Raw genomic sequence first — 26700 nt, 5'->3', positions numbered from 1 at the left:
TCCTTTGCAAGGCCACCAACAAACGAGCATTTATATAAACTGTACAAGCACACTAAAAGAAACTCTGGATAGTCTGAGTTTACATGTTTTACACATCTAGATATCTAGATAGAGAGGATCAACTGACTTGGAATGCAACATACTTTGTTTGCTTGATTGATTTCTGCAAATGATTACCAGGAAGGGAAAAAAGATTAACAGATTAACCCTTACAAGTACTGTCTCTGAATCACCAGATGAAAAACAGAGCAAAGTCTGACTATGTAGGGACATAACGCCATTGAAACAGCAGTTGCATTGCATTAAAACAAAAAAACCCTTAAAAATTATATTGTGAGTGTTATTTTGCGGAATTTTATACATGATTTATTGAGCTCATTCTGCGTCGTAAATCTTCGTCATGCATATACCAATAGAGGAAGGACATCCAACTGTTTTCAAGGTTTTGCTAAGGAGCCAGTGTGTCATATGAGGTTTTGTGTGTGGCCACTTCCTATTTTTGCTGCTCCCTGTGAGATGGAGAATTTGTTGGAGGCTGGAACACAGTTGCGTAAGTCATTGAGCAATCTCTTTGTTCCCTGTGAAATCCACAGCTCTTTCTGTGTATAATAGTGTTTCAGTCTGCAGTTTCTACTTCTGTTTGGCGGCTCAGGGTAATGAAGATAAAAATGCATGCGAGAACCAGAGGTCGTGTCCTAGTTTTATGGATGTGTACACTGACCTTGGTGAAAAGTCAAGGTAAGACCAAATCGTTCAAAGACACAGGCTACTTTTGATCTTACCACTTTGATTACTGTTGCTCACAAAATTATTTATACTTGTTTTGTTTTGTGTTGTTTTTGCCGTCCCACAGACTGTACACTTGAACAGTTTACAAAAAGCAGTCTATATGATTCAAATTTTGACATGACTGGGCTGCTTCGCACCTACGTCAGTGGAAAACAAGTGAGAGTGAATTGCAATATTGGCTTCTCTGGCTTTTTCAAACTGATCTGTGTTCAGGGAACATGGACCTCTAAAGGCACTAAATGTCAACGTAAGTAACAATCTTTAACTGTTTGGAAATGTGTCAATAGACATTTTGTGTGTGTCATGTTTTGAATGACTGCACAATGCCAAATCCAGCTGAACTTTATAGTGTTTTCATTGTTCAATTTATTTTATGTTATCGTGTTAAATACAGAATACGGAAGAAACGTAATGAGATATTTACCCATATTCTCTCTCATTCTTACATTACAAGCAACATCATGTGGTCATCCCGGCGATGCCCAGTTTGCAGACTTCAATCTGGAAAAGGGAGACGATTTCGTCTTTGGGTCACAAGTTGTATACACCTGCCACAAAGGGTATGAAAATATTAATAATCAGTTTTTTATGGATCATTATACAAGTATACTTTGCACAACGAGGAGTTTAATTCAAACTGTCCCATTCTCTACACTGTTCATTTCAGTTATCAAATGGTCAGTCGCACAAACATTCGCCATTGCATGGCTCATGGCTGGGATGGTGTTGTTCCTGTCTGTGAACGTAAGAGCTGGTCATTTTTGTCCTATACCTGACACAGAGGAGAGAGGCTGTCGCTATTTATTTCTTTGGATGACACCTCCCTTGGAAATATTGAAAACATTATTGTTTACCTGCTTGTAATTTGATACATTTTAAAGATTTTTTTCCTTTCAGCCCAACAGTGTCCAGTGATTCATGTGGGCAATAACGTCCACGTGCATGGGGACCCAGAAGACGCAACCTATGGCAACGTAGTACGATTTAGCTGCAAGTCCAACAGTGAAATCATGACTGGGTCTCCAGAGATGTATTGTGATGAAAATGGAGAATGGAGTGGCGAAGTTCCAAAATGCATAGGTAAATCAAGCTGAGGAGGAAAGGGGAAGACAGAAATCAGCACACACATGTATACAACACAGCAACTACTACTGATCACCCAGCAACCTCCTGTGCACTCATTCATGATTATTTAACTTTAAACTATAATCCACAACTTGAATAGAATGTAATAATTGTATTCTCCAAACACGTTAATGACTGGCTTTTGTCTATTCTTGAACAGCGATAAAATGTGACGCACCTGAAATTGAAAATGGTTATGTGCTTGGAGATACTCAAGAGTACAATGAACATGAAGTCCTGCATTTTGGGTGCAATCAGAAATATAAACGTGCTGAAGACAGACCTTCAAAATGCACAAAACTCGGAATAAGAGCAGAGTGGAGCCCCACACCTGTGTGTGAAGGTAAGTATAAACAGAAAAGTCCAGTTTATTGGTTATATCGCACTGAAGAGTGAATGCTGGTGCTGCATGGATGGATGTCTTGGTTCTACTGTACAGCCGGCCTTGTTACAACAAACTGAGAGATAATGTGCTTAATTTCCCAACAAATGCAGAAAGAAAATGTAGACTGACACTGCCGCCATTGGAGGGCACCAGGTATGAACCTGGTTTCAGAAATCTGTTTTCACCCGGTGAAACTTTAAGAGTCATTTGTGGAGAGAGGTTCTGGATTTCTAACCACCGGAACACCTTGGCAGTAACGACATGCAAAGACGATGGAGAGTGGACTGTCAGACCAGTATGCCAAGGTATAAAACCACATGGGCTCTAGTGCCAGACACAAATTATGAGATTGTTGTTCTTTACTGTGTTTGTATGATTCACTAACCCATGATGATGATTATTAATGTGTTCAATGTTCATGTTCATGAAACACAAGTCTGTCTCTAATTCTAGAGGTAATATGCAGCAATCGAAGACAGCCAAATGTGTATCACTGGTCAGTCTATTGGAACCAACAATTGACATTAGGCCGCACTGTAAGTTATAGCTGTAATCAGGGATACAAGAACACGGATCGTGCCACCGTGGCAACATGCACCAGAGATGAGTGGTCACCAAAGCCACTTTGTACAGGTACCTCCTGTTTATGACATGACTGCTCATTTTGTATCCATATTTGTGAATGTGAGGAAGGAGGTTTTGGTCCAGTTGGGGTTAATCTGTTTTACACTAATCTGCTGTACGATAATTACATATGCACCAGTGAAATAATTGTAGAATTATGCAGAAGCAATTTTTTATAGTGCCGAAAGTTAATCACATTCAACTGGACAGCCTTGTATAACTGCATTCTGTTTTCTTTCAGAAATAACATGTGCCAGACGTGATTACCCTGATGCAGATATTACCACAAATAACAAGGAAATATACAAATACTACGAATATGCCAGTTATGTCTGCAAGGAAGGTTATCAAGGAAGTTTTACACTTACCTGTTTGGAAAGCGGTTGGCGCGGGCAGCCACAATGTACATGTAAGGAAGCACAGAACAACAAACTCAACAACAAACAGTTGGCACATTGTGGATTTTTTCTACGTTTATTTCTGATTTTACATGAAGGCATTTAAAGTACAGATTTTAAGATAATAGCATCTTGTCCAACTTTTTAGATCCCAACAGATCCCCGATGCCAAATGCATTTCTAGATTATTCCGTTAGAAAACAGTGAAGCTCCTGTCAAATAAAAAAGCAATAAATAAAAGTAAGCACACAAGGCTGAAAGTTTAAACTACTGAGATTCATCTGCCACCAACAACTGCTTTTATGATGTCTGAAAGTCTTCCCCTTCAGCAGTCTGAAGACAGCAGATCAGATATCTGTAATCTGTAATGTGAAAATCATGCTGGTGGTGTAGGTACTTTGACTAAACTGTGGGTACACTGAAACAAAAGAACGTTTGTGGCTACAATCTTCTAATCTTCTAATCTTCTAATCAGTGTGCAATGAAATTTCTGATCAACACATAATAATAGAGGAGTTATTTAAAATGCAAAGTCGAGGAGCTTTTAGGTGCAATAAGAAATTACTTTGGACGTAATATCTTTAGTTGTAGCTGTATTTCTTCAGTGTAAAATGCATGAACTTGTTAGATGAAGAGAGGGTAGAGAAATCAAACTGACAAAATCAGGGGTTTTTTTTATGTATAAATATTTAGAAATACTCACAAAGGGACCTTTCTATATACTGTTGATACTTTGGAACATCTCACTTACCTTATTTTTACTTAACATAAGTAAAGTTTGTGATACAGAACATGTGTTTTCTTTTACATCGTGGTGCTACCACTTTTACAGTTTCCACTAGCCGTTATTTACACACATTTACTACTTAAATGTTTCTGTTTTTCTGTTCAGCGATAATGTGCAACACGCCATACTACCAGAATGCAGTCATTAATGGAACAGCTTTGTCCCAATACAAGTACAATGAGCAGCTCGAGTTTGTCTGTAAGACTGGTTATGAAGGACGCTTCACTGTAACCTGCAAAGAAAGAGGTTGGACCGGATCTCGACAATGTACAAGTAAGATAATACAAAAAACAAAACTGTTTGAAGGAAAATAGATGATTTCTCCATCCATTAGTAAAATGTTTTATTTAATGTGTACAAATTTGCAAGCATCCTCTGTTCTACTATTGCAGAATGTCAAACTGACACAAATGTAAAACTCATATTGATCTATTTTAACTCAGTACTCAGTAACCTTGGTGACTTAGTGGATTAGTGGAGCTAACACCTTCATGCCTCATTACATTTCTACTACATTAAGTTTCTACATGGTCGTATCGTCAGAGGTTTGCTACATGTTTCACATTAATGAGCTCATTCTGGAGCACTGTGAGATCTGACATGAGACGAGGAGAAGGACCGTACTTCCTTACAGACAAACCTTCTTATATTTCATTGAATTTAACCAGAACACCTGGAGGGTGTGTGTGAATTACCAATTTTATTTAATTTCTTTTCAGAGAGACAAGAGTGCAAAAGACTTGACATTGACGGTGCATACATTTATCGCAATGACCAAAGAAGTTACAGCGACCGTGATACAGTCCAGTATGTGTGCACGAATGATGGTGACAGACGCTTTACTGTGACCTGTTATCAGGGTGTTTGGACTGGGATTGAGAGCTGTACAAGTAAGAACATGCAAAACCAGCAAATACAGTAGATTAATTATAGTGCGATAGGTGTGTGTGTTTAAATTGCAACAGAAATAGTATCTAAAAAGAAAAAACAATGAAGTTTGATTACCCAGTGTAAACAGGTTAAAGATGTGTATAATTTAACAATTTTTACATTAAGTTCCATCTCTTCCATTAAGACAGACCTGTCTTTAAAACGATGAGAGCAGCTCATGAAGTAGCAATGGAGATATGCAACAGTTTTCTCTTTAGTTTTAACAACACTATGCAGCCAGTGGCTCTGAGGCTGCGGCACAGTGGTGCTCTGAGCTAAATGCTAATACCAACTACATAGTTAAAATATTCACCATTTTAACTATCTATCCATTGTTAGTATCTTTTGATTGATGTTTTCTGAATGTGACTAATTTCTTTGTTTTTCACTGACAGAATGTCCTGAGGCTAAGGTTCCACATGGATTTGTAGTTGGCCCGTATAACAACACAGTGTACTTCACTTGTAATGAAGGTTATAAGCTTTATACCAAAAGCTGGTGGGGAGAAGCCAAATGTATTAACGGCGTGTGGTCTGAATTTGAAGAATGCATCGGTAATTAACTGTAAATCATTATAGTTCTAGTTGTAAGCAGCATGAAGCATTTCATTTTATACTTTATTTTTTGATATTTATTGCTAATATCATTTTTTTGTCAGCAACAACGCAAAACCCTAATTATTTGTAACTGTCCACTGTAGAGAGAACACAGTGCGGGGAAACTCCTGTGGTTCCTAACGGGGTAGTGAGTCATCCAAATAAAGTTTATTCACAACATGGAACCGTCCACATTTCTTGTAATGAAGGATACCGCGCTCAGACTGACCACTTAACCTGTCTCAAGGGAAAATGGGATTCAAATGGATTATCATTCAAAGCAATCTGTACATGTGAGTCCTCTCCATTCTTATTTTATCACACATAAGTATTTGGAGATAGAAAATGACAGGGTGTTACCTAATATTGTACATGTCTCCATCTCTTTCAGCTACTGCCAATCACTGCGGTCCCCCGCCTAAAGCTGAGAATGCAGTTGTTATGACTTCATATCAGAAGGAATACTTGTCCAACTCGAAAGTAACTTATCTCTGCCGTAATAAGTATACAATGGAGGGAGACGGCATCATTCAATGCAAAAATGGGAAATGGGAGAAGAAGAACATAACGTGTGCACGTATGTACATCCATTTCACACAGTCACACAGAAAGCTTTAACATGTGTGTATTTAAAAACAAAATTCACCAATTCACATTAATTCATGTAGTAAGATTTCATCTGTCAGAGAAATAGTGATGCCTTGAGAAATTGTAAAACTCTTTACTCATTATTTTTACAGGACAGGTTATGAAATGGACATATGTGAGGCAGAAAATGCACTTATTTTGGAATTCAAATGCTAGTTTAAAGACAATCTGAAAAGAGATTATTACACAACAAAACTAAAACTTTAATCCAGGCTATTACATTTAAAACACTACATGTGGGGCAACACAACTATGTTTCATACAAATGTCGCGTTTTCAGTATTATTTAGAAATGTTTTTAATTAACATCTTGCAATACGATATCATAAGTACTAACTATAGTTGTGCTTATAGTCAGACATTTATGGTTCTTGGTTAAGGGTAAGAGAAAGATCATAGTCTATAATATAGTGACACAATATTTTATCAACATTTAACCGAAGCCATGATCTTTCCCTGGCCTTCACCAAACCACACACCAGACTCAGGATGTGAACCCCAGTGTCAAAGTCCTGCATGTCAACCCTACAACTCCTGCGCAGTACATAAAGTGCTTTATGCACTTGAAAATACGTTGCTCCTCAACACAATCCAGACAGCGACTACATTTGACACAACAAATTAGTTCTGTGTAACTTCATTTCCAGGGGTTGGGTAACAACATGCTTCTTGTTTTTTCAGCATACTACTGTCACAAGCTCAAAGATCCGACCCAGTCAATGAAATTCACAGCAGATAAACTGAGATATGACAATGATGAAGTCATAAAGTATCAGTGTATGACACCTGATGGGCAGATCACAACTGAAGGCAATGCAACATGCGTCAATGGCAAGTGGATTAAATCAGTGGAATGCGAAGGTAAGAGGTAGTGTCTACCATAGTATGATACCCATAAGAAATATGTAAGTTTAGAGAGAAATATGTAGGTTTAGAGAGGTATGGGTTACTGTTATCAATCGCCCTGTCCATACTGGCTGTAAGGAGATCCCTTTGCAATGCAACTACACTGTAAAAGATGGGGGACAAAATCTACAGTTCTTGTTATTTGTTAATGATTGTAATGCTCAGCTAAAGCTAATGTGGCTTAAGCAGACTGAGGTAGCCGAATAAAGTCAGTACCATTGTCCTGGTAGTCACATCTAGGTTTGTTACTCACAATGAAACTACAGGGATATAAACTTCTCAGCAAGGAAACATTTTGGAAGATATGCACTCAATTCAGCTAACTCAGAATGCATTTTTGTGCAGAACAAGAACTGTTGACTTTGTCCCCAATTTCTCGCTGCGAGGTCAACATCTCATTTCACAGAGACCCATATAAGTCTTTCAACGTTCATCTGGCCCGTGAGAAGTGATTTAAGATAGGCATGAAAGTATCCAATTCTATCCTTCAACGGTTTGTTGAAAAAGTATTATTCACCAGAGGAAAACACTTATGGTGCTTTGCCTCAAAGTGCAGCACATGGCCCACACAACATCATGAATAATTAAGAAACCTGCCTGGTTAATACCATCCTCACACCAATAATACAATACATATGCTTTATATTTTACTGCCCAGATTAAACCAAATAAGATTCATATTTTTGCAAAAACCCGACAGGTTAGTGGATGCACAATGTATACCTGATGCATGTTAAGATCTGATGCTGAACACAGACATTTTCTCCAACAGTTCCCGCTCAGAACAGCGATGCTGATTTTGCTTCAGATCCAAAGACGTCTTAATAAAATGCCAAAAAAATGTTTCCATGGTCTATTTGCATCATTTATAGTACACAGAGAAAGTAAACTGCATTTTGCCATGTGTAGTATTCATCCTGATGTATCACCTATATGAACAATACATGACCCTGCTGCATATAATCGTTGGAAAGAGTGATATTGTATGATTAAATCAATCATTTGTGTAATGTGATCTGCTTTTGCATTTCAAATAAACAGAAAACTGTCAAAGGCTTTATTTGGTGTTTCTATTTTTTTTATATATATTCTGAAAACCAGATATCGCCTGTAATAATAAAAATAATCACTTTGATTTCTGTAGCACATCCTTAAAAACATCCATCACAAAATATGATAAAATACATCATACAAATTATCTATTGTTCAGTCTTCTCATACAAGAAATCTTTTGTAGGGGTAAATAACTTTCATCTGCCCTCTGTAGATTGTTAACATCCAATCTGGGGACAAAGTTAATCATGTACTGGAGGGTTTTACTTTATGGTTAAAATTAGAATCATGCTTTGGTTAAGGCAGGTAACGGCAAGAATGCGGACGTTTAGGATAAATGTAGGTCAATATAATGTCCACAAATAAACAGTTTTGCTCTCTCACTGCCCTCGGTTTCATTTGATTTTATTGTTCCACTGAATGATTTTAACAATGGACTTTGTACTTGTTTCAACACTACTCATGCCAATTGAATGTGGTTATCTATGCCAGATAGTTTAATCACCAGCAGATACTTACAAACCTATAAGACATTAAGCTTCAAATTCTATATTTTCATGCAAAGTCAGTTAGTGTCATAAACTAGTTATAACCTAGTCTGTATGTGCTGCATTAAGCTAAATTTCATGTTTGCCTTTATGCAGTCATGTATTCGACATATTATTAGTTTTATTGGGCAATCCTGTCAAGTCAAATTTGATGAAATTAAGTTATGTCAAGTGAGTAGACAGGTTTTCTGTTTTAGCGGCATGAGCGGAGACGGCAGACTCACTCAGACAAGAATATGTCAGTGAATGACAAACAAAAGAGAGTTTGTTCTTTTCTTGTTGAGAGCCCGCTGCAGCATTGTATGAATAAATTTAAGAGGACACCAATGAAACACATTATGAGGCCTCTATAAGTTGATTATTATTGCATGTGAAGATACTGCGTGTGAACTTTACTGGAGCTTTCAGTATTGCATATGTGAACAGTGCGTGCTGAGTGTGTTCCCATGCGTCATGTTGTGTCCATACAGCCTTGTGTAATCCCACTGGGCAGTCCATGTTGTGACCCTCAATAATCCCTGAAAGCTGCAGCTGGGGACAAAAACACAGGAATTTTTCACAGGAAACAAAGTCTGTCAGAGGAGTTCACCTCAGATAGAGACGTTGTCACTGTAACGCTGCTCGTCAAAATGCGTTTGCTTCTAATTCTTTTGTTTCTCCAACTGTGGGGGAATGTGGACGCTGTTTTACAGAGTGGTAAGACAGAGGTTTTTAAATGCTCGCTTTACATATTTGTTAGTTTCATGGAAGAGGGTCTGCACACTTTTATTACTTCTATGTAAATTGCATGTTTTGAATTGTGGCATTGCTTTATTAGAGTAAAATGAGTGTATGGGGTGGGATTGTTGGTTTATGTATGTACAATATAGTCTCAAAATGATATTCTACACATAGCTTAAGATCCTCTGATTCACATGTTTTGATATGACTCTGAAAACTGGCATCTGTATCACACATCTGTTGAGAAGACGTCCAATTTTCTCTTCTTCTTCTTCTTCTCCCCCTGTTGCTGTTTGTTAGAATGTTCAAAGCTCCCAGATGTTCCTAACACCCATTTGTCAGAAGAGACCAAAAGAGCTGAGTACGACCTAGGACATGTGATACATTTCACTTGTGAAATTGGTTATGTAGGCCCTACTATCCGATATTTGTGTTCAAGTGATGGCTGGTTCAGACTCCATGTGGGAACGTGCTACTGTGAGTTGAATGGCTTTCTTTTTCACTCTTTGTTTTTTTTTTTTTGGCAACTTGAATGATTGCAGTACTCAGGTTTCAAATATTGGACTGTTTTTTTTCAAAGAGAGAGAACGAAAGAAAATCCAGAGTAGTTCACAGATTGACACAATTGGAATTAATTGTCCATACTTAGAGCTGACAATTATGTCCACGCTAATGTGTAGAAATGTCTAAATAAATCTGACACCCATCAAGAAATAATAACTTTAGTTAACCAGATTGTGTTGCTGAGTTAACAAAATGCTGGATTATGTCGATGAAACTAATTTCTTGTAACTAGACATCAAACATTCCTCTTAGGAGCAACAAACCAACAACATAGCTGCTGGAAAATCACATCACTGTTAAAGAATAAAGCCAAAGTCCAAAATCAGATTTAAAAAAAGAAAATTACATTATGTAGAAACTGCTTGGTTAATGAATAATCATGATTTATCTTTTCAGTGAAGCCATGTGCACTTCCTGATGACACTTCCAATGGCTATTACCAAATTATCCATGGTGAAGACTTTGTTTTTGGAGCAACTATCAAATACTTTTGTGATGAAGGGTATGTGGGTCTGAAATGATTGATTGAAACTAGAAATAATGGCAGCACAGCCTTTATCAGCACTATATAGACACATAATATAATACTTAGGACACAATCTGATGCAGTTGTGAGCACATATAAGGACTTTTTAGGTGTGTTAACAATTTTACGAATAGGGTTACCTAGGTTTTAGAGGAAGAGTTGGTGAAGTTGGTCAGATAAATTCTACACAATAGTAAACCCATTAATAAACACAAATCTACAAATTAACTGTTAACTGTGTGGTAAAAACTAAATAGGCTGATTAAAATGAACAAAATCAACATGATGTATGACATTTGTTTGGTGTTTCAGTCTTGATCATTTCTTTGATTAATGGTGTTGTAATCAGATGTTTTCATCTCATAATAGAAAGCTTTCCTTTATTATTCATTGCAGTTACCACATGGTGAGTAAGACAGACACCAGGACTTGTTATGTGGACGGATGGACCAATCACGTGCCAATATGTGATCGTAAGTCTTAATAACAACACTGCAGCAATTTTTTTCCAAACTGTTGTCAATTATTATTAACCTTAAAGCTGAACTAGACGGGGTTTTTTAGTATGTTATTGCAAGAAAGCTTTTTGTGAATGTAAACATGCAACAACCGAGTGTTATTGAGGCAAAACAGGGTGACAGGTTGCACATTGAACGGGGCTGTTAAAGGCATCCCTGGTAGAAGAAAAAGTAAACAGACTCCGGTAAATGACTCATAGTTCGAGGACTTCTACAGCGTGAATTGGCATGAATCTCTTGATTTGATCACTAGTAAAAAAAAAAAAAAAAAAAAAAGATTAACTACTGTCTAACATGCTGCAGTTTATACTGTACAGACCTCTCAATTAAATGGAGGCTCTCTTACAAAACAGAAAAAAATGCAGTTACAGGTGTACCAGGTAGTAACTACACAGATACATGCTCCGCTAACAGCAGGTGGAGGCTAAAGATTAAGGCGTTGAGGAAACTGATTTTAAATTCTGTTGCTTAAATCAACTCACTTTGAATTTTCAGGATCAATTTTTGATGAACTCAGCAAACAACTCAGTCAACTCAGCACAACATTTTGCTCTCAACTACAACAATGAAGCATTTTGAATTTGCTTCCACTGTGGTTTGTGTCTCTCATTGGCTACTTCTCCATGTCAACAGTGGTTGAGGCTCATAGGTATTGTAATAGTTTTACCCATCCGCCACAGCAAAATGATAGACAAAACATGATTCCTGAAATATTTAAAACAGGTGGTCATTGCATTAACCTCTATGGTTGTTATATTATTTAACAATGAGGATATCATTGAACACAAACGTGGAAAAACACAGCTCCACCCACTCTGGAGCTCTGTGGGGAGGCTCTGCCCTTTACTGACACCCCACTGTGAGATTTTGACTTGTGAAATAAATACATCAAATTCTTAAATGCCTTATTCAGCTTTTTCCCCTCAGTGGCCTGGCTGCTTGTGTTTCCTCAGCTTGGAGCTGTGAACCCCCGCCTGTAGATGGAAGCATCACAGTTAAAGGTATACCAGGAAATGACGAGCCCATACTTCCTGACCGCTTCCTCAGATTCAGCTGTGATGATCCTGGGAAATATCTGAATGGCAGTTCTATGCTGGTATGTGGTAAAGATGGACAGTGGGATAATCCAGTTCCCTCTTGTGAAGGTGAACCTTTTAAGATAACAAATTATTTTGTACACAATATCTATATGACATGATACTGACTGCAAACTGCAATCTTTTTAGAGTTTTCATTGGCTGATATCTGTTTTATTCCTTCCAGACATCACTTGTACAGTTGACAAAAATCCCCCTCATCTCTACGTGGCTGATCTACCACCAGCACATGAAACAATAAAGATTGGCCATAAGTTACGCTTTAGCTGCAACGATGACTATGAACTGGACGGGGTTGGGGAAATTGAATGTTTACAAACTGGGGAGTGGAGTGCCCCATTTCCAACTTGTTCTGGTACGTTCACCTTCAGTGGAGGTTAATCCCATTAACGTTGATTCTACCCACCTTTTTATTGGAATATTTAAGTTTACCCATCTTTTTTAGGCAAAAGATTCAAGTACAGTACAACTCGTAGAAGGTAACAAAAAATTTATGGTAATTAGATGAGGACACAATCTAAATATTTTATAGATGATGAGAGACAGAGGAGATGGGTGTTGATATGTGAGACACATCAAAGGTCACATTAAAATCAAAGTGGGACGACAGTTCAAAGCTGAAGTTGAATATTAAAGGAATTCTTATCATGTGCTTTTTTCCCCTCAAGAATCTGCATATATATATATATATATATATATATATATATATATATATATATATATGCAAATGTATGTATATATATATTATTTTTTGGCCACTTAGGGCAAGCAGAAAATAAGCTGTGGTACAATGTATTACTTTTAAGTTGATATGAAAAATGTCTTCGCAAACAGCTTCCTATTTACACATGCAGCAAATGTAGAGCAGCAAAAGCATTCAGACTCTCAGTGGGTTCATCACTACAACCCCTTTCACATACAAGCAGTACTGTGATCCATTGTTAATATGAAAATATTTATTATAGGCTATTGATTATAGAAGACAGCTGCTTGGATTTAAACTTCATTAAGTAATATAACCATCTACTCTTACTGTACATTTGAGTAATTCCAATTAGTGATAATGAATTTACATACATTTGCATACAGAGGTGAGGTTACAGAGATACAGAGAACAACAATTCACACCAGATTTTGGTTCATGAAACCCACTTTGCAAAGATTTAGCCAGACCATGAAGCCCAGACAGTCACGATCTAAACCTAATATGCTCTGTTTATTCTGTATAAACCTCTTGCTAAAACAGATTCTCTTCTTCTAAACAGCAAGATGCAAAATCCCAGTTGTACCAAACAACGTTCACAGCATCCCAAATGTGCGTGGCAATCTACTAAGAAAAGGACAAATATTACGTTTTGCTTGCCGCTACCATGGAGAAGTTCTTCGAGGGAAGGCAGCGGTTGAATGTTTAGCAGAGGGACAGTGGAGTGATCCCTTCCCAACATGTGGAGGTAAATCAGGTCTTTTCTAGTTCCCTTGCTCCTGATCTAGAGAAGTGAAGGGAAGAGACGATCCATTAACTAATATTCAGATGTTTTCAACAATGCACCACGTTCTCAGAGGGCTTGATTTGATTTGATTTGCCTTTCACAGCATGTTGAACCTGCAATGGTTGTGGAGCAATTTGTTGACGTACAGGTCGTGAAGTGTTGGACTGTAAAGCCATCACTAATTAGACTGATGGTATCTTATATAGGGTTATAGTGTAGTTATTCTAAGTAGTAGTAGTTTATCTTGATGAGGAAAAATGCATGTCAGTGCAGTGGAATGGCGTTGGATTGACCAAATATGTTGAAAGGTTGTCTACCGTAACTCAGCCGCGTCCTGATATCTCAAGCTGCTTAGGAAACAATTACAATATTTAATTTACAGGAAATTTCTAACAGCGATTACATTTTGCAGGAATCATTATGCCGTCCGGATATTGTAAACATAATGAAGAAATGTTGTAACCTATCTGGCATGTTTCCTGACATCTTTCAGCAACTAAAGAATTAATAAACTTTTTTTTTTTATCATTTATGTTTAGGCATTCAGACCGTTAGTTGGTACATTGAAAAAAATAATGAATGTGATGACATGCAACAAACCGAAGCTACAGACAGCCAAGCAAGCTTCTTTACTTACACTAATTACCTTCTTTCTGTACTCGGTAAGGAATGTTAGCCTGGTAAATAAGGCTCCTAAAAAATGAAATAATCTTCAGCAATCCTTGCCTGTCATGTGATGTTCGTCTTGTGTATTGTACCGGTCCACCTGGAGTGTCTCGCTTCCCTTCTTTTGACCTGAGACATAGCATGTCCTGATTCTCATTAATAACAGGTAGTCAATTAAGCCGATGTTATTATCTGGATCATACACCCAGATAAACAGTATATCATATAGTCATATACTGTACTGTGGTCTGAAAAGGTCACAATAAACACATTCTCTCAAGTGACAGTTTATTAGGCCCAGCTAGCTTAAACTAATGCAGTCAAATGTCCTGCAATAAGGTTATAGTGTGTACATACACAGACTAAGACAGGATTTTGAGAGCTATTCTGGAAACACGTGCAAAAAAAACATGTGACTGCAAAATACTGTGCAATAATAATAATTTGCAATAATAATAATAAACTTGTTCTTTATCTGGCATTGCCCACATTATTTTAGGACCTTTGGGTTGTGGAAGACCACCACCCCTTGCAGATGGAGACTTAAAGAACACTCTTAAATACCAACACAGACACGGGGAAGCAGTTGAATACATCTGTCAGAATTATTACACCATGGACGGTCAGCCTTACAGAGTCTGCGACAATGGTGAATGGACTGGACGGATGAGATGCCTCAGTAAGTTACAATTTTTATTTTTCATTTTGCATTCTGTCAGGATTTTGCATGTGTACAACTGTGTTTAGTTCCCAGTGTTTGCATGTAGCAGCCGGATTAATATCAAAATCATTTATTAATCATACAGAGCCATTCAGTGTTACAGTCATTAAACATTACGTAATGAAGGTAGACAAACACTAAATAATGAAAAAATAATTTAAAAAAACGCATCAATGTGACAATAGAGCAATAAAGCCAGAACATAGTAACTACATATTTGATAATAATTTAGAGGGAGGAATCTTCTTTTTGGCATCTTTTTTGAGTTACTGTGTCAGAAATGTGTAGATTCTGTAAGACGGCATGAAAATTGTCATACTAGCACACAATTAGTCAACTTCAGATATCTCAAGTCAAAGTGAGCTGGGGCCAAAGCTAGAGCAAATTTTGCTCACTGGTTTTATCCAAGCCGTTATCTGTAATTGAAAAATAGTAGGTCTACTTGTGAGGAACCAACATCTTGATACTTGAATTTGTTATTCCACATACATATATATTTAAATTGTAGATTATTGAGTGAGAATTAATTTCACTATGCTTTATATAAAAGAATAGAATCCCTATGGAATGTAAATGACTGTAAAGCATCAAATTATTGAAATTGTTCAAACGGACAAAAATGGTGAAGAAAGACATTTTTTCTGTTGATTTCTTCGGCACTACTGTGGTCTTATGTTGGTTCTTTATCAATTTAGAAAAGATTCATAGTTTGCAAGCCAATAGGTTATGCTCTGTATGTTAAGTATTGGTTACTGATTACATTTGTTAAGTCTTATTTAGTTTTTAATCTCTAAACACTACATTTATGTCATTTGAGAAAAATATATGGAGTAGTCTGTGCAGTCGTTCCTGAGATTGATAAAATGTCATGTATCTCTTGCAGAACCCTGCACTGTGGATAAAGAAGCCATGAGCAAATCTAACATTCGCCTCATGTATTCATATAATGACAAGATATATTCAGCCCATAATGATATTATCACGTTTGCATGTACTGGACATACAAGACATGACTACGTATTGCCCATGCGTCAGAGGTGTGTTGATGGTGTGATACACCTGCCGAGGTGCCAGTAAAGGTTTTCAGTCCACTTCATGTGATAAGAGTCCGCTGGACAAACATGTATATGATTAACCAAAGTAAAGACTTAAGCCAGTTATGTGCTGATCAAGTGTCTGTACTTCAATGCTGTGTCTGGTAATTTTAATAAAAAAATTTACTTTCTGTTTTCTGTCTCCAAAATGATTCACAACAAAACACTTGTGTGCAAAAAAAAATACTACTTTTCTTCTCATGTGGCAATGAACACAACACATGGACTCACCAATAACTGTGCTATATTCAGAGCTTATTTGGGAATAAGAAAAAAAAAGAACAGCAACAATAGCCATGACAAACAGCACGGATATAGCTATTAACTGGCCCTCAATTCTGAGGTTGTTTTTACCCTTTAATGAGTCAAGAGGAAGAGTCAGGCCAGGTTTTCTGGAGAAACCTGTACTTCTAAAAAAAAAAATCCCAATAATTAATGCAGAACCCTAAGTTACAAAACTGTTCTTCTCAACCAAATATGTTTTGAGAATATGTTGTGGGGGAAACTAATTTAGGCATAGGTTACAATTCTTTATCAACATGGAGGTTTAGGAAACTGTTCACTGTGTGCTGGTCTGCCTTAAATACTTTCTGACTAGCTACCCTGTTTCAAAATCCTAAGCACAATATGTATCAATCAATCAATCTTTATTTATATAGCACCATTCATAACAGTGTTATCTCAATAAAGAGCAGGTCTAGACCAAACTCTTTGATTAAGAGAGACCCAATGATTCAGGAATAGTGATTTGAAGCAAAATATGGTGACTTTTCTATGTTTAACTAAACCTACAACTGTGTTTTAGTGGCATAAACCTACAAGACAGGACAGAACCCAGAACGCCGGTATTATGTTTTCATTTTGCACACCCAAACATCCACCCTGACGTCCTCCACAGGACGTCTATATAGAACAACTGGACAAACATTGCTTGTGAGCAAAATCTATAGGGAGCAATGATTGCAAGCCAAAAGTATTTTAACAATGTTTATGTTGTTTACAGACTTCAGATTAATTTAAAACAACTTTTAAACTATGATCTGGCAAGATATTCCTTTATAGCTCTTTATTAACTGGACTGATAGGATACTGAACAGATATTAAGAGTATGTTAATTGAATGTGAATGCACAAAGCATGCTGGAAGTGAGCACTTCTGGACGCAGTGTAGCAAATAGTGTGTGTTGGCGTGTTGCAATGTGACATGCACTGTATAATTCCACTGACCAGTCGATGTGGTGAACCTCAGTGCTCTCTGAGGACTTGGGACAAACACCCTGCCTTGGAACTTTCTGCGGGAAAGTTTGTCAAAGAATCATGCAGCTGTCTGTAATCCTTCTGTTTCTCCAACTGTGGGGTCATGTGGAAGTTTCTTTATCACAGAATGGTAAGTAGGAGTGTTAGGATTTTGCTTCTTGGAGACACGAAGTGTTTAGATTAAATGGAGGATACCGCATGCAATGAGAGAATCCTCTGCAAATTTCTTGTTTCAATTGTGGCATTTCCTCATAATTATTATGTGTGGTGGGTTTAATTATTGTCTCATTTGCACAGATGAAACTATTTATATTTGTGTTTCCATGTAGTGTTAAAAATTAAATTGCTGAACTATAAAAAGTAAAGAATTTTTTTAGATGGGACTCATAAGAAAAATAACTTCTTATATTAACCCAGTATCTATGCTGGATTTTAATGGTCTTTTTATGTTGGCCTTTTAAATGAGGATTGTTTTTATAGATTATTGTATTAAAATGCATTCTACCATTAAAAATACAAATGGCTTTACAGATAGTCAGATGCACACTACCTATGTAAGAAGGCAGTGATGCATCTCTGATGGAGATCATGCAGTTGAAACATTGTGCAACTTTATTCTTTATAAATATTTTAGGAGTCCTTCAGTGGGGTGGACATCCTTGAATTTTATAGTTGTGTTCTGTTTCCAAGTCCCTGTTACCAGTTTCCCATCTGTATACGACATAAAACAATTAATGAGACAATGTAAGACTGTGGGATTTTTCTCAGGTTGCCATGTTTTTTTCTCTTAGCATGTTCGAAGCCGCCAGATGTTCTTCACGCCCAAGTGTCAGAGGGGACCAGAAAAGCAGAGTACCAAGAAGGAGATGTCATACATTTCACTTGTGAACCTGGTTATATATCAAGTCAAACTGCCATGTATTTATGCACTGGAGAGAGCTGGCTGTCAGTCCGTCCAGGAACGTGTTACAGTGAGTTAAATGGCTTCCTACTCCATTCTTTCACCATTGATTGAAGACTACTGTTGTCTTAATTCGCGTGTAATAAATCATGTAGAGGGATTGCGAAATTATCTCGTCTTAACGGATCAATACAAGTCTACCAATATGGACCCCAGCGTAAGATGGCATTTACTAACCACTGGATCCACCTAAAGGTTTTACTTTCGCAGCACAATACATAAACTTTCATTGTACAAAACAGTATATTCCCTGTTTAATTACATTAAAGCTGGGCATTTTTTATGCAATGGGAACAATTTGAGGTTCACTACCAATTTTTCCCTGTGATGACCAACTTGCATATTTCATTGCCGACCTGTATTATTGCACTGTCAAGCGAAACACTTCTTTCATCTTTGCCTTTAGGCTGTGATAGATGGTGTGGGAATTTATCCACAGCAAGATTACATGACGAGGTTGTAAAGAATTATATGCCTAATTTTGGTCCCAAAAGCTGACTGAGAGTGGATGATCTGTTCAAAACATGAGTGTGTTTAATCTTCCGTTCTTTTCCCATGTTGCTGTTTGTTAGCATGTTCAAGGCTCCCAGATGTTACTCACGCCCACATTACAGAAGAGACCAAAAGAGCTGAGTACCAGGAAGGAAACATGATACATTTCACATGTGAACCAGGTTATACATCAGGTGCAATCATCAAATATGTGTGCACGAGTGAGGGCTGGGTTTCAGTCCGTCGGGGAAGGTGCTACTGTGAGTTGATTGGCTTTCTGTTTGACTCTTTCACTACCAGCTGAATGACTACTGTTGTTGATGTTGTTGACTGTTGTCATGTAACAGGATTTCAGTTATCTGCTTACACTCCATTATCATGTTACACTTTTTTGACATAAGGGGCATGAGCCTCTTTCATGCACAGAATTAGTTACATAAATGTCATAGCTGTTTGAATTGCAGTCTTAATTTTGAACAAATCTCCGGCAGTTTTTTCTTGAAAAGTTGCGATGACAATTTGGTATATCTGGTATATTTTAGTCAAAACCACTATCAATAACCAAGCGGTAGTTATTGTAATAATGATGACAATGGTCGCCCAACATAATTTTAAGCCAAACCAAAATCCATCCATCCATGCATTATCTTCCGCTTATTCGAGGTCGGGTCGCGGTGGCAACAGGTTAAGCAGGGCACCCCAAACGCCCTTCTCTTCTGAGGGCTGGAACGTAGATCGACTGGTAAATCAAGAGCCTCGCCTTCCGGCTCAGCTCCCTCATCACCACAACGGAACCGGTACAGCGCCCGCATTACTACTGACGCCGCACCAATCCGTCTGCTCCATTTTACCCTCACTCGTGAAGAAGACCCCGAGATACTTAAACTCCCCCACTTGGGGCAGCAACTCACTCCCAACCCAGAGAGGGCAATCCACCTTTTTCTGGCAGAGAACCATGGCCTCAGATTTAGAGGTTCTGACCCTCATCCCGACTGCTTCACACTGCTGAAGGTCTGAGGAAGCCAACAGAACCACATCATCTGCAAAAAGCAGAGATGCAATTCTGAGGTCCCCAAACTGGATGCTCTTGGCTGCGCCTTGAGATCCTGTCCATGAAAATCACAAACAGGATCGGTGATAAGGGGCAGCCTTGGCGGATTCCAACACCCACTGAGAACGGGCCTGACTTTGCCCGAGAATGCAGACACAGCTCTCACTTTGGTTATACAGGGACCGAATAGTTGGTAGCAACAAACCCGGTATCCCATACTCCCGCAGTAACCTCCCCACAGGATTTGCAGAGGGACACGGTCATAGGCCTTCTCCAAGTCTACAAAACACATGTATACTGGATGGGCGAATTCCCATGACCCCTCCAACAGCCCCGCAAGGGTATAGAGCTGGTCCACTGTTCCACGACCAGGACAAAAACCGCATTGTTCCTCTTCAATCTGAGGTTCGACAATCGGGTGGAGCCTCCTCTCCAGCACCCTGGAGTAGACTTTCCCGGGGAGGCTGAGTAGTGTGATACCCCGATCATTGGAGCACACCCTCCAGTCCCCTTTTCTGAAAATGGGTACCACCACCCCGGTCTGCCAATCCACAGGTACTAACCCTGACCTCCACGCGACACTGAAGAGGCGTGTCAGCCAAGACAGCCCAACAATGTCCAGAGCCTTCAGCATCTCAGGTCGAATCTCATCCACCCCTGGCGCCTTGCCCCCGAGGAGCTTCTTAACTACCTCGGCGACCTCTGCCAGGGATATGGACGAGGCTTCCCCTGAGTCCTCAGACTCTGCCTCCTCCACAGAGGACGTGTTGGTCGTTCAACATGTCCAAACCAAAATGCTTTCCTAAATTTGACCAAGCAGTTATTTTAACCAAAACCATGGCATTTCCGCAATCCTAACCAATTCAGTTTTATAGCCAAACAAAACCGTAACTATAGCAATGTAAGAACAGCCAAAGATATGTGACCTGAATGTGACCTGACTGACTGTGTTTGGTTTCAGCTTTGGGCTGTGACCCCCCACCTGCAGATGGAGGGGTTACAGTAAAAGGTTTGCCAGAAAATGACTTTCCCATAACTCCTGATCATACAATCACATTCAGCTGTGATAGTCCGGGGAAATATCTGAATGGCAATTCAGTGCTGATATGTGGTGAAAATGGACAGTGGGATAATCCATTCCCCTCATGTGAAGGTGCACCCTTAAAAATAAAAAGATACACAATATTAATATGATGTTGTCTGTAAACATTATAGTTACAGAGATTTTCATTGGCTGATAACTGTTTTATTCTTTCCAGACATTACTTGCAATGTTGATGTAGTTCCCCCTCATCTCAATGTGGCTGATCTACCACCAGCAAGCGAAACGGTAAAGAGTGGACACAAATTACGCTTCAACTGCAACGATGCCTATGAACTGGAGGGGTCTGAAGAAATTGAATGTTTACAAACTGGGGAGTGGAGTGCCCCATTTCCAACTTGTGCTGGTATGCTCAAATATTAGTTCACTGTACAGAGACAGAGCATGGAGACACACAGTACTCATGTATGTTAATTAGATTAGGTAAGAATGGACCGTGGAATAATTAATTCCCTTCTTACACAGGTAAAGACCATCATGACGGTGTGCAAAATATCAACATAAGAAGCTTATTTAATGTATTTAATTTAATTTAAATGATTAATTAATTAACTAATTAATTTAATGTAGAGCATGTTATAATCCATTTGTTGACAAAGTAGTTTACCAATTAGTTTGTGTGTGTGTGTGTGTCTGCTGTTTGGTGCTGAGCAGGTAACAGTTCTTAGAGCTGTGTTACTGAAATCACAGAATAAGAATGAACCAAAACAGTCAAGTTGTTGGCTGGAAAATCAAAGCACAGAGCTGATGGGAACTGCAGTGTTGTGTCCAGTGATCATTTTATGTGATGTAATCATGAGATCCAAGAAGAAATATTAATATCAATATATTAGTATTCGTTATACCCTCTTTAATAAGATCTACATTCCAAGATCCAATTCCAATAAGTAGTAAATTTACATACTGTAATAAATGTGGGTTTTATCCTTATTTAACAGGTTATTACTGCCCTTAGTGTCAGAGTCTTTGAAAAATCACAGACACACTGTTGAGTAATACAAAGGTAATCTTTATTAAGTCATCAAATATGTATAAAAGCTACTTCATAGAGGGTCAGGGAGGGGCAGGGGGTTACAAACAATTATGGGCAGCCAGCAGCACCAGGTTTCCACTGAGGTGAAGAGCCACTGCGCAGGGTTAGACTCTGGCTTAAGGCATACCACTTGAAAACATGCCACACCACCACCACCCTTTACTAAGGAGGCACTGCAAACCACCAGCTTAAAGTGTGACCACTGGAAACCCTGTCTGTTGGCTTGTTGAGGGTCTGAGCGTGGGATACTGTCTTACTCCCCTGAGAAACAGCTCCAGTGGACAGCGAGGAAAGAATTCAGTCAGCATCAGTGTCACTTCCTACAGGAGGCAACAGACCTCCTAACACCCACCTCCGACTGTCTTCATCACCAGCAGTACTAGATACTGTGAACAACACGCTACCAAATGAGTGCCAAGCCACTGCAGCAAATGCTCCAACCAATACATGTGGCACCATCCCAGTCTTTAGTCTGTGTGGAGTCTCTCCTGTGCTTACTATCAGACACACCTGTATTCAGTCAGTCAGTGACTCCATGCTCATTACGACAGTGAGTAGTGGTGCAGTGGTGGTGCATTAGAAGCAGTGATCATGAAGCCCAGACAGTCACGATCTAAACCTAATATGCTCTGTTTATTCTGTATAAACCTCTTGCTAAAACAGATTCTCTTCTTCTAAACAGCAAGATGCAAAATCCCAGTTGTACCAAACAACGTTCACAGCACCCCAAATGTGCGTGGCAATCTACTAAGAAAAGGACAAATATTACGTTTTGCTTGCCGCTACCATGGAGAAGTTCTTCGAGGGAAGGCAGCGGTTGAATGTTTAGCAGAGGGACAGTGGAGTGATCCCTTCCCAACATGTGGAGGTAAATCAGGTCTTTTCTAGTTCCCTTGCTCCTGATCTAGAGAAGTGAAGGGAAGAGACGATCCATTAACTAATATTCAGATGTTTTCAACAATGCACCACGTTCTCAGAGGGCTTGATTTGATTTGATTTGATTTGCCTTTCACAGCATGTTGAAACTATACATAACGATAACGATCATAGCATGTCCTGATTCTCATTAATAACAGGTAGTCAATTAACCCGATGTTATTGTCTGGATCATATACCCAGATAAACAGTATATCATATAGTCATATACTGTACTGTGGTCTGAAAAGGTCACAATAAACACATTCTCTCAGGTGACAGTTTATTAGGCCCAGCTAGCTTAAACTAATGCAGTCAAATGTCCTGCAATACACCCTACCCTTTGGAAGGTTATAGTGTGTACATACACAGACTAAGACAGGATTTTGAGAGCTATTCTGGAAACATGTGCAAAAAAAACATGTGACTGCAAAATACTGTGCAATAATAATAATTTGCAATAATAATAATAAACTTGTTCTTTATCTGGCATTGCCCACATTATTTTAGAACCTTTGGGTTGTGGAAGACCACCACCCCTTGCAGATGGAGACATAAAGAACACTCTTAAATACCAATACAGACACGGGGAAGCAGTTGAATACATCTGTCAGAGTTATTACACCATGGACGGTCAGCCTTACAGAGTCTGCGACAATGGTGAATGGACTGGACGGATGAGATGCCTCAGTAAGTTACAATTTTTATTTTTCACTTTGCATTCTGTCAGGATTTTGCATGTGTACAACTGTGTTTAGTTCCCAGTGTTTGCATGTAGCAGCCGGATTAATATCAAAATCATTTATTAATCATACAGAGCCATTCAGTGTTACAGTCATTAAACATTACGTAATGAAGGTAGACAAACACTAAATAATGAAAAAATAATTTAAAAAAACGCATCAATGTTGCAACAAGACAATAGAGCAATAAAGCCAGAACATAGTAACTACATATTTGATAATAATTTAGAGGGAGGAATCTTCTTTTTGGCATCTTTTTTGAGTTACTGTGTCAGAAATGTGTAGATTCTGTAAGACGGCATGAAAATTGTCATACTAGCACACAATTAGTCAACTTCAGATATCTCAAGTCAAAGTGAGCTGGGGCCAAAGCTAGAGCAAATTTTGCTCACTGGTTTTATCCAAGCCGTTATCTGTAATTGAAAAATAGTAGGTCTACTTGTGAGGAACCAACATCTTGATACTAGAATTTGTTATTCCACATACATATATATTTAAATTGTAGATTATTGAGTGAGAATTAATTTCACTATGCTTTATATAAAAGAATAGAATCCCTGTGACTATGGAATGTAAATGACTGTAAAGCATCAAATTATTGAAATTGTTCAAACGGACAAAAATGGTGAAGAAAGACATTTTTTCTGTTGATTTCTTCGGCACTACTGTGGTCTTATGTTGGTTCTTTATCAATTTAGAAAAGATTCATAGTTTGCAAGCCAATAGGTTATGCTCTGTATGTTAAGTATTGGTTACTGATTACATTTGTTAAGTCTTATTTAGTTTTTAAAAAAATATATGGAGTAGTCTGTGCAGTCGTTCCTGAGATTGATAAAATGTCATGTATCTCTTGCAGAACCCTGCACTATGGATAAAGAAGCCATGAGCAGATCTAACATTCGCCTCATGTATTCATATAATGACAAGATATATTCAGCCCATAATGATATGATCACGTTTGCATGTACTGGACATACAAGACATGACTACGTATTGCCCATGCGTCAGAGGTGTGTTGATGGTGTGATACACCTGCCGAGGTGCCAGTAAAGGTTTTCAGTCCACTTCATGTGATAAGAGTCCGCTGGACAAACATGTATATGATTAACCAAAGTAAAGACTTAAGCCAGTTATGTGCTGATCAAGTGTCTGTACTTCAATGCTGTGTCTGGTAATTTTAATAAAAAAATTTACTTTCTGTTTTCTGTCTCCAAAATGATTCACAACAAAACACTTGTGTTTAAAAAAAAATACTACTTTTCTTCTCATGTGGCAATGAACACAACACATGGACTCACCAATAACTGTGCTATATTCAGAGCTTATCTGGGAATAACAAAAAAAAGAACCAGGTTTTTTGGAGAAACCTGTCCTGTAAAAAATTCCAATAATTAATGCAGAACCCTAAGTTACAAAACTGTTCTTCTCAACCAAATACGTTTTGAGAATATGTTGTGGGGGAAACAAATTTAGGCATAGGTTACAATTCTTTATCAACATGGAGGTTTAGGAAACTGTTCACTGTGTGCTGGTCTGCCTTAAATACTTTCTGACTAGCTACCCTGTTTCAAAATCCTAAGCACAATATGTATCAATCAATCAATCTTTATTTATATAGCACCAATTCATAACAGTGTTATCTCAATAAAGAGCAGGTCTAGACCAAACTCTTTGATTAAGAGAGACCCAACGATTCAGGAATTCAAAATTAAGGATTCAAGAATACCCACATGAGCAAGCATCAGATATTATATTAGGCAACAGTGGCAGGAGAAACTCCTCTTAAACTGGAAGAAACCTCAAACAGAACCAGGTGGGCAGCTTTCTGTCGGGGTCCAAGTTGGGTGGAGGTTGGCCAGAGAGAAAGAGAGAGAGGACGGACAGGGGGACAACCTGTCAACAACTATAATACTGCCAATAGGAATATGACTAATAATGAGCAATATGGTAACAGTGAATAACATGACAGCAGAGTCTCCACACCAAGCAGTTAGTTTCTACTCAAGACGTAAATCTTTAAAAAACGGTCACAAATATATTGGGCACTTTTTTTTAATCAAGCATTACTCAAATGTAGTAAATGGGGCATTTGTCTGGGATTATTTTCAGCCGTGGATTTGGACACTAGTGCTGGCAGCAGGATTATTTATGTGAGACTGCGTCAAAATAAACTACATGTCAGCAGCACCAACATGTCAGCCAGTGCAAAGATGTGAACAACTGATGCATTTTTGGCATTTGATTGTGACAACAATGGAGTTCAATGGCACAGGAATACAGCAACATACCAGGATTTGGCTACACAGGCAGTATTTGTTAGTAGGAAGTAGTCAATTTATCACTGGTTTTGGTCTTTTTATGAGATTTGTAATCAGTAAAAGAAATTTTTAAAAATCATCCAACTTATCATTTGAATATTGAAAGATTTGAAGTGTGATTTGAAGCAAAATATGGTGCAGACTTTTCTCTGTTTAACTAAATCTATTTTAGGTTGCTGTTTAGGTTTGCTTCCAAAATGACAGCTTCTCCCCTGGCACTGATTACTTTCCAATGTTCAGTAAGTAATGTTAGCCTGGTGAGCAAAGCAGCAGAAAAGAGGTAACCTTACATGACCCACACTGTGCACTTCATACCTATTCATCTGGAGTATCCTGCTTCATTTCCCTTGACCTGGGACACAGCATGTTCATTGATAAGCCCTCCAGCAAATTTGTGTATTGAGATCCAATCACAATATGAGTTAATTAGATATGACAAGAATGCTTTATTATTCCAAGTATAAATGCAGTCCCATAATCTGGTATCATTATTTGGATCAGGTACCCAAATAAACACAATATTACCAAGTTTAAAAAGATAATAGATACATACAGAACAACAGACATATACACTTTGTTGCCATTTTATTTGTTCACCTTGTCTGAACTGGTGCAGAGCAGAGCCGCTGTAGTACATTGTTTTA

The 26700-nt window shown here is 38.3% G+C and overlaps 1 protein-coding gene across 1 annotated transcript; it reads left to right on the top strand.

The window, feature by feature from the left end:
- Positions 1–548: 548 nt before the first annotated feature.
- LOC139202734 (complement factor H-like) lies at positions 549–24938 on the top strand. The gene is made up of 30 exons (XM_070832294.1): positions 549–738; positions 854–1036; positions 1244–1349; positions 1457–1533; positions 1687–1869; positions 2075–2257; positions 2410–2604; positions 2753–2932; positions 3165–3332; positions 4214–4381; positions 4828–4998; positions 5434–5592; positions 5739–5927; positions 6026–6211; positions 6964–7143; positions 9315–9485; positions 9810–9986; positions 10470–10575; positions 10996–11072; positions 12071–12262; positions 12381–12569; positions 13480–13665; positions 14870–15049; positions 15975–16166; positions 18233–18412; positions 18975–19154; positions 20907–21098; positions 22763–22948; positions 23506–23685; positions 24595–24938. The coding sequence occupies exons 1-30, from the start codon at positions 657–659 to the stop codon at positions 24786–24788; spliced, it is 4992 nt and encodes a 1663-aa protein (XP_070688395.1). The 5' UTR covers positions 549–656; the 3' UTR covers positions 24789–24938.
- Positions 24939–26700: the final 1762 nt, after the last annotated feature.

Source organism: Pempheris klunzingeri, chromosome 6, assembly GCF_042242105.1.
Source record: "Pempheris klunzingeri isolate RE-2024b chromosome 6, fPemKlu1.hap1, whole genome shotgun sequence".
Lineage (NCBI taxonomy): Eukaryota > Metazoa > Chordata > Actinopteri > Acropomatiformes > Pempheridae > Pempheris > Pempheris klunzingeri.
This window is presented reverse-complemented; position numbering and strand designations above follow the sequence as displayed.

Coding starts and splice junctions, on each gene's coding strand:
- LOC139202734 (XM_070832294.1), top strand. CDS start 657: ATGAAGATAAAAATGCATGCGAGAACCAGAGGTCGTGTCCTAGTTTTA. Junction 739..853: donor GACCTTGGTGAAAAGTCAAG/GTAAGACCAAAT, acceptor GCCGTCCCACAG/ACTGTACACTTGAACAGTTT. Junction 2,933..3,164: donor ACCAAAGCCACTTTGTACAG/GTACCTCCTGTT, acceptor GTTTTCTTTCAG/AAATAACATGTGCCAGACGT.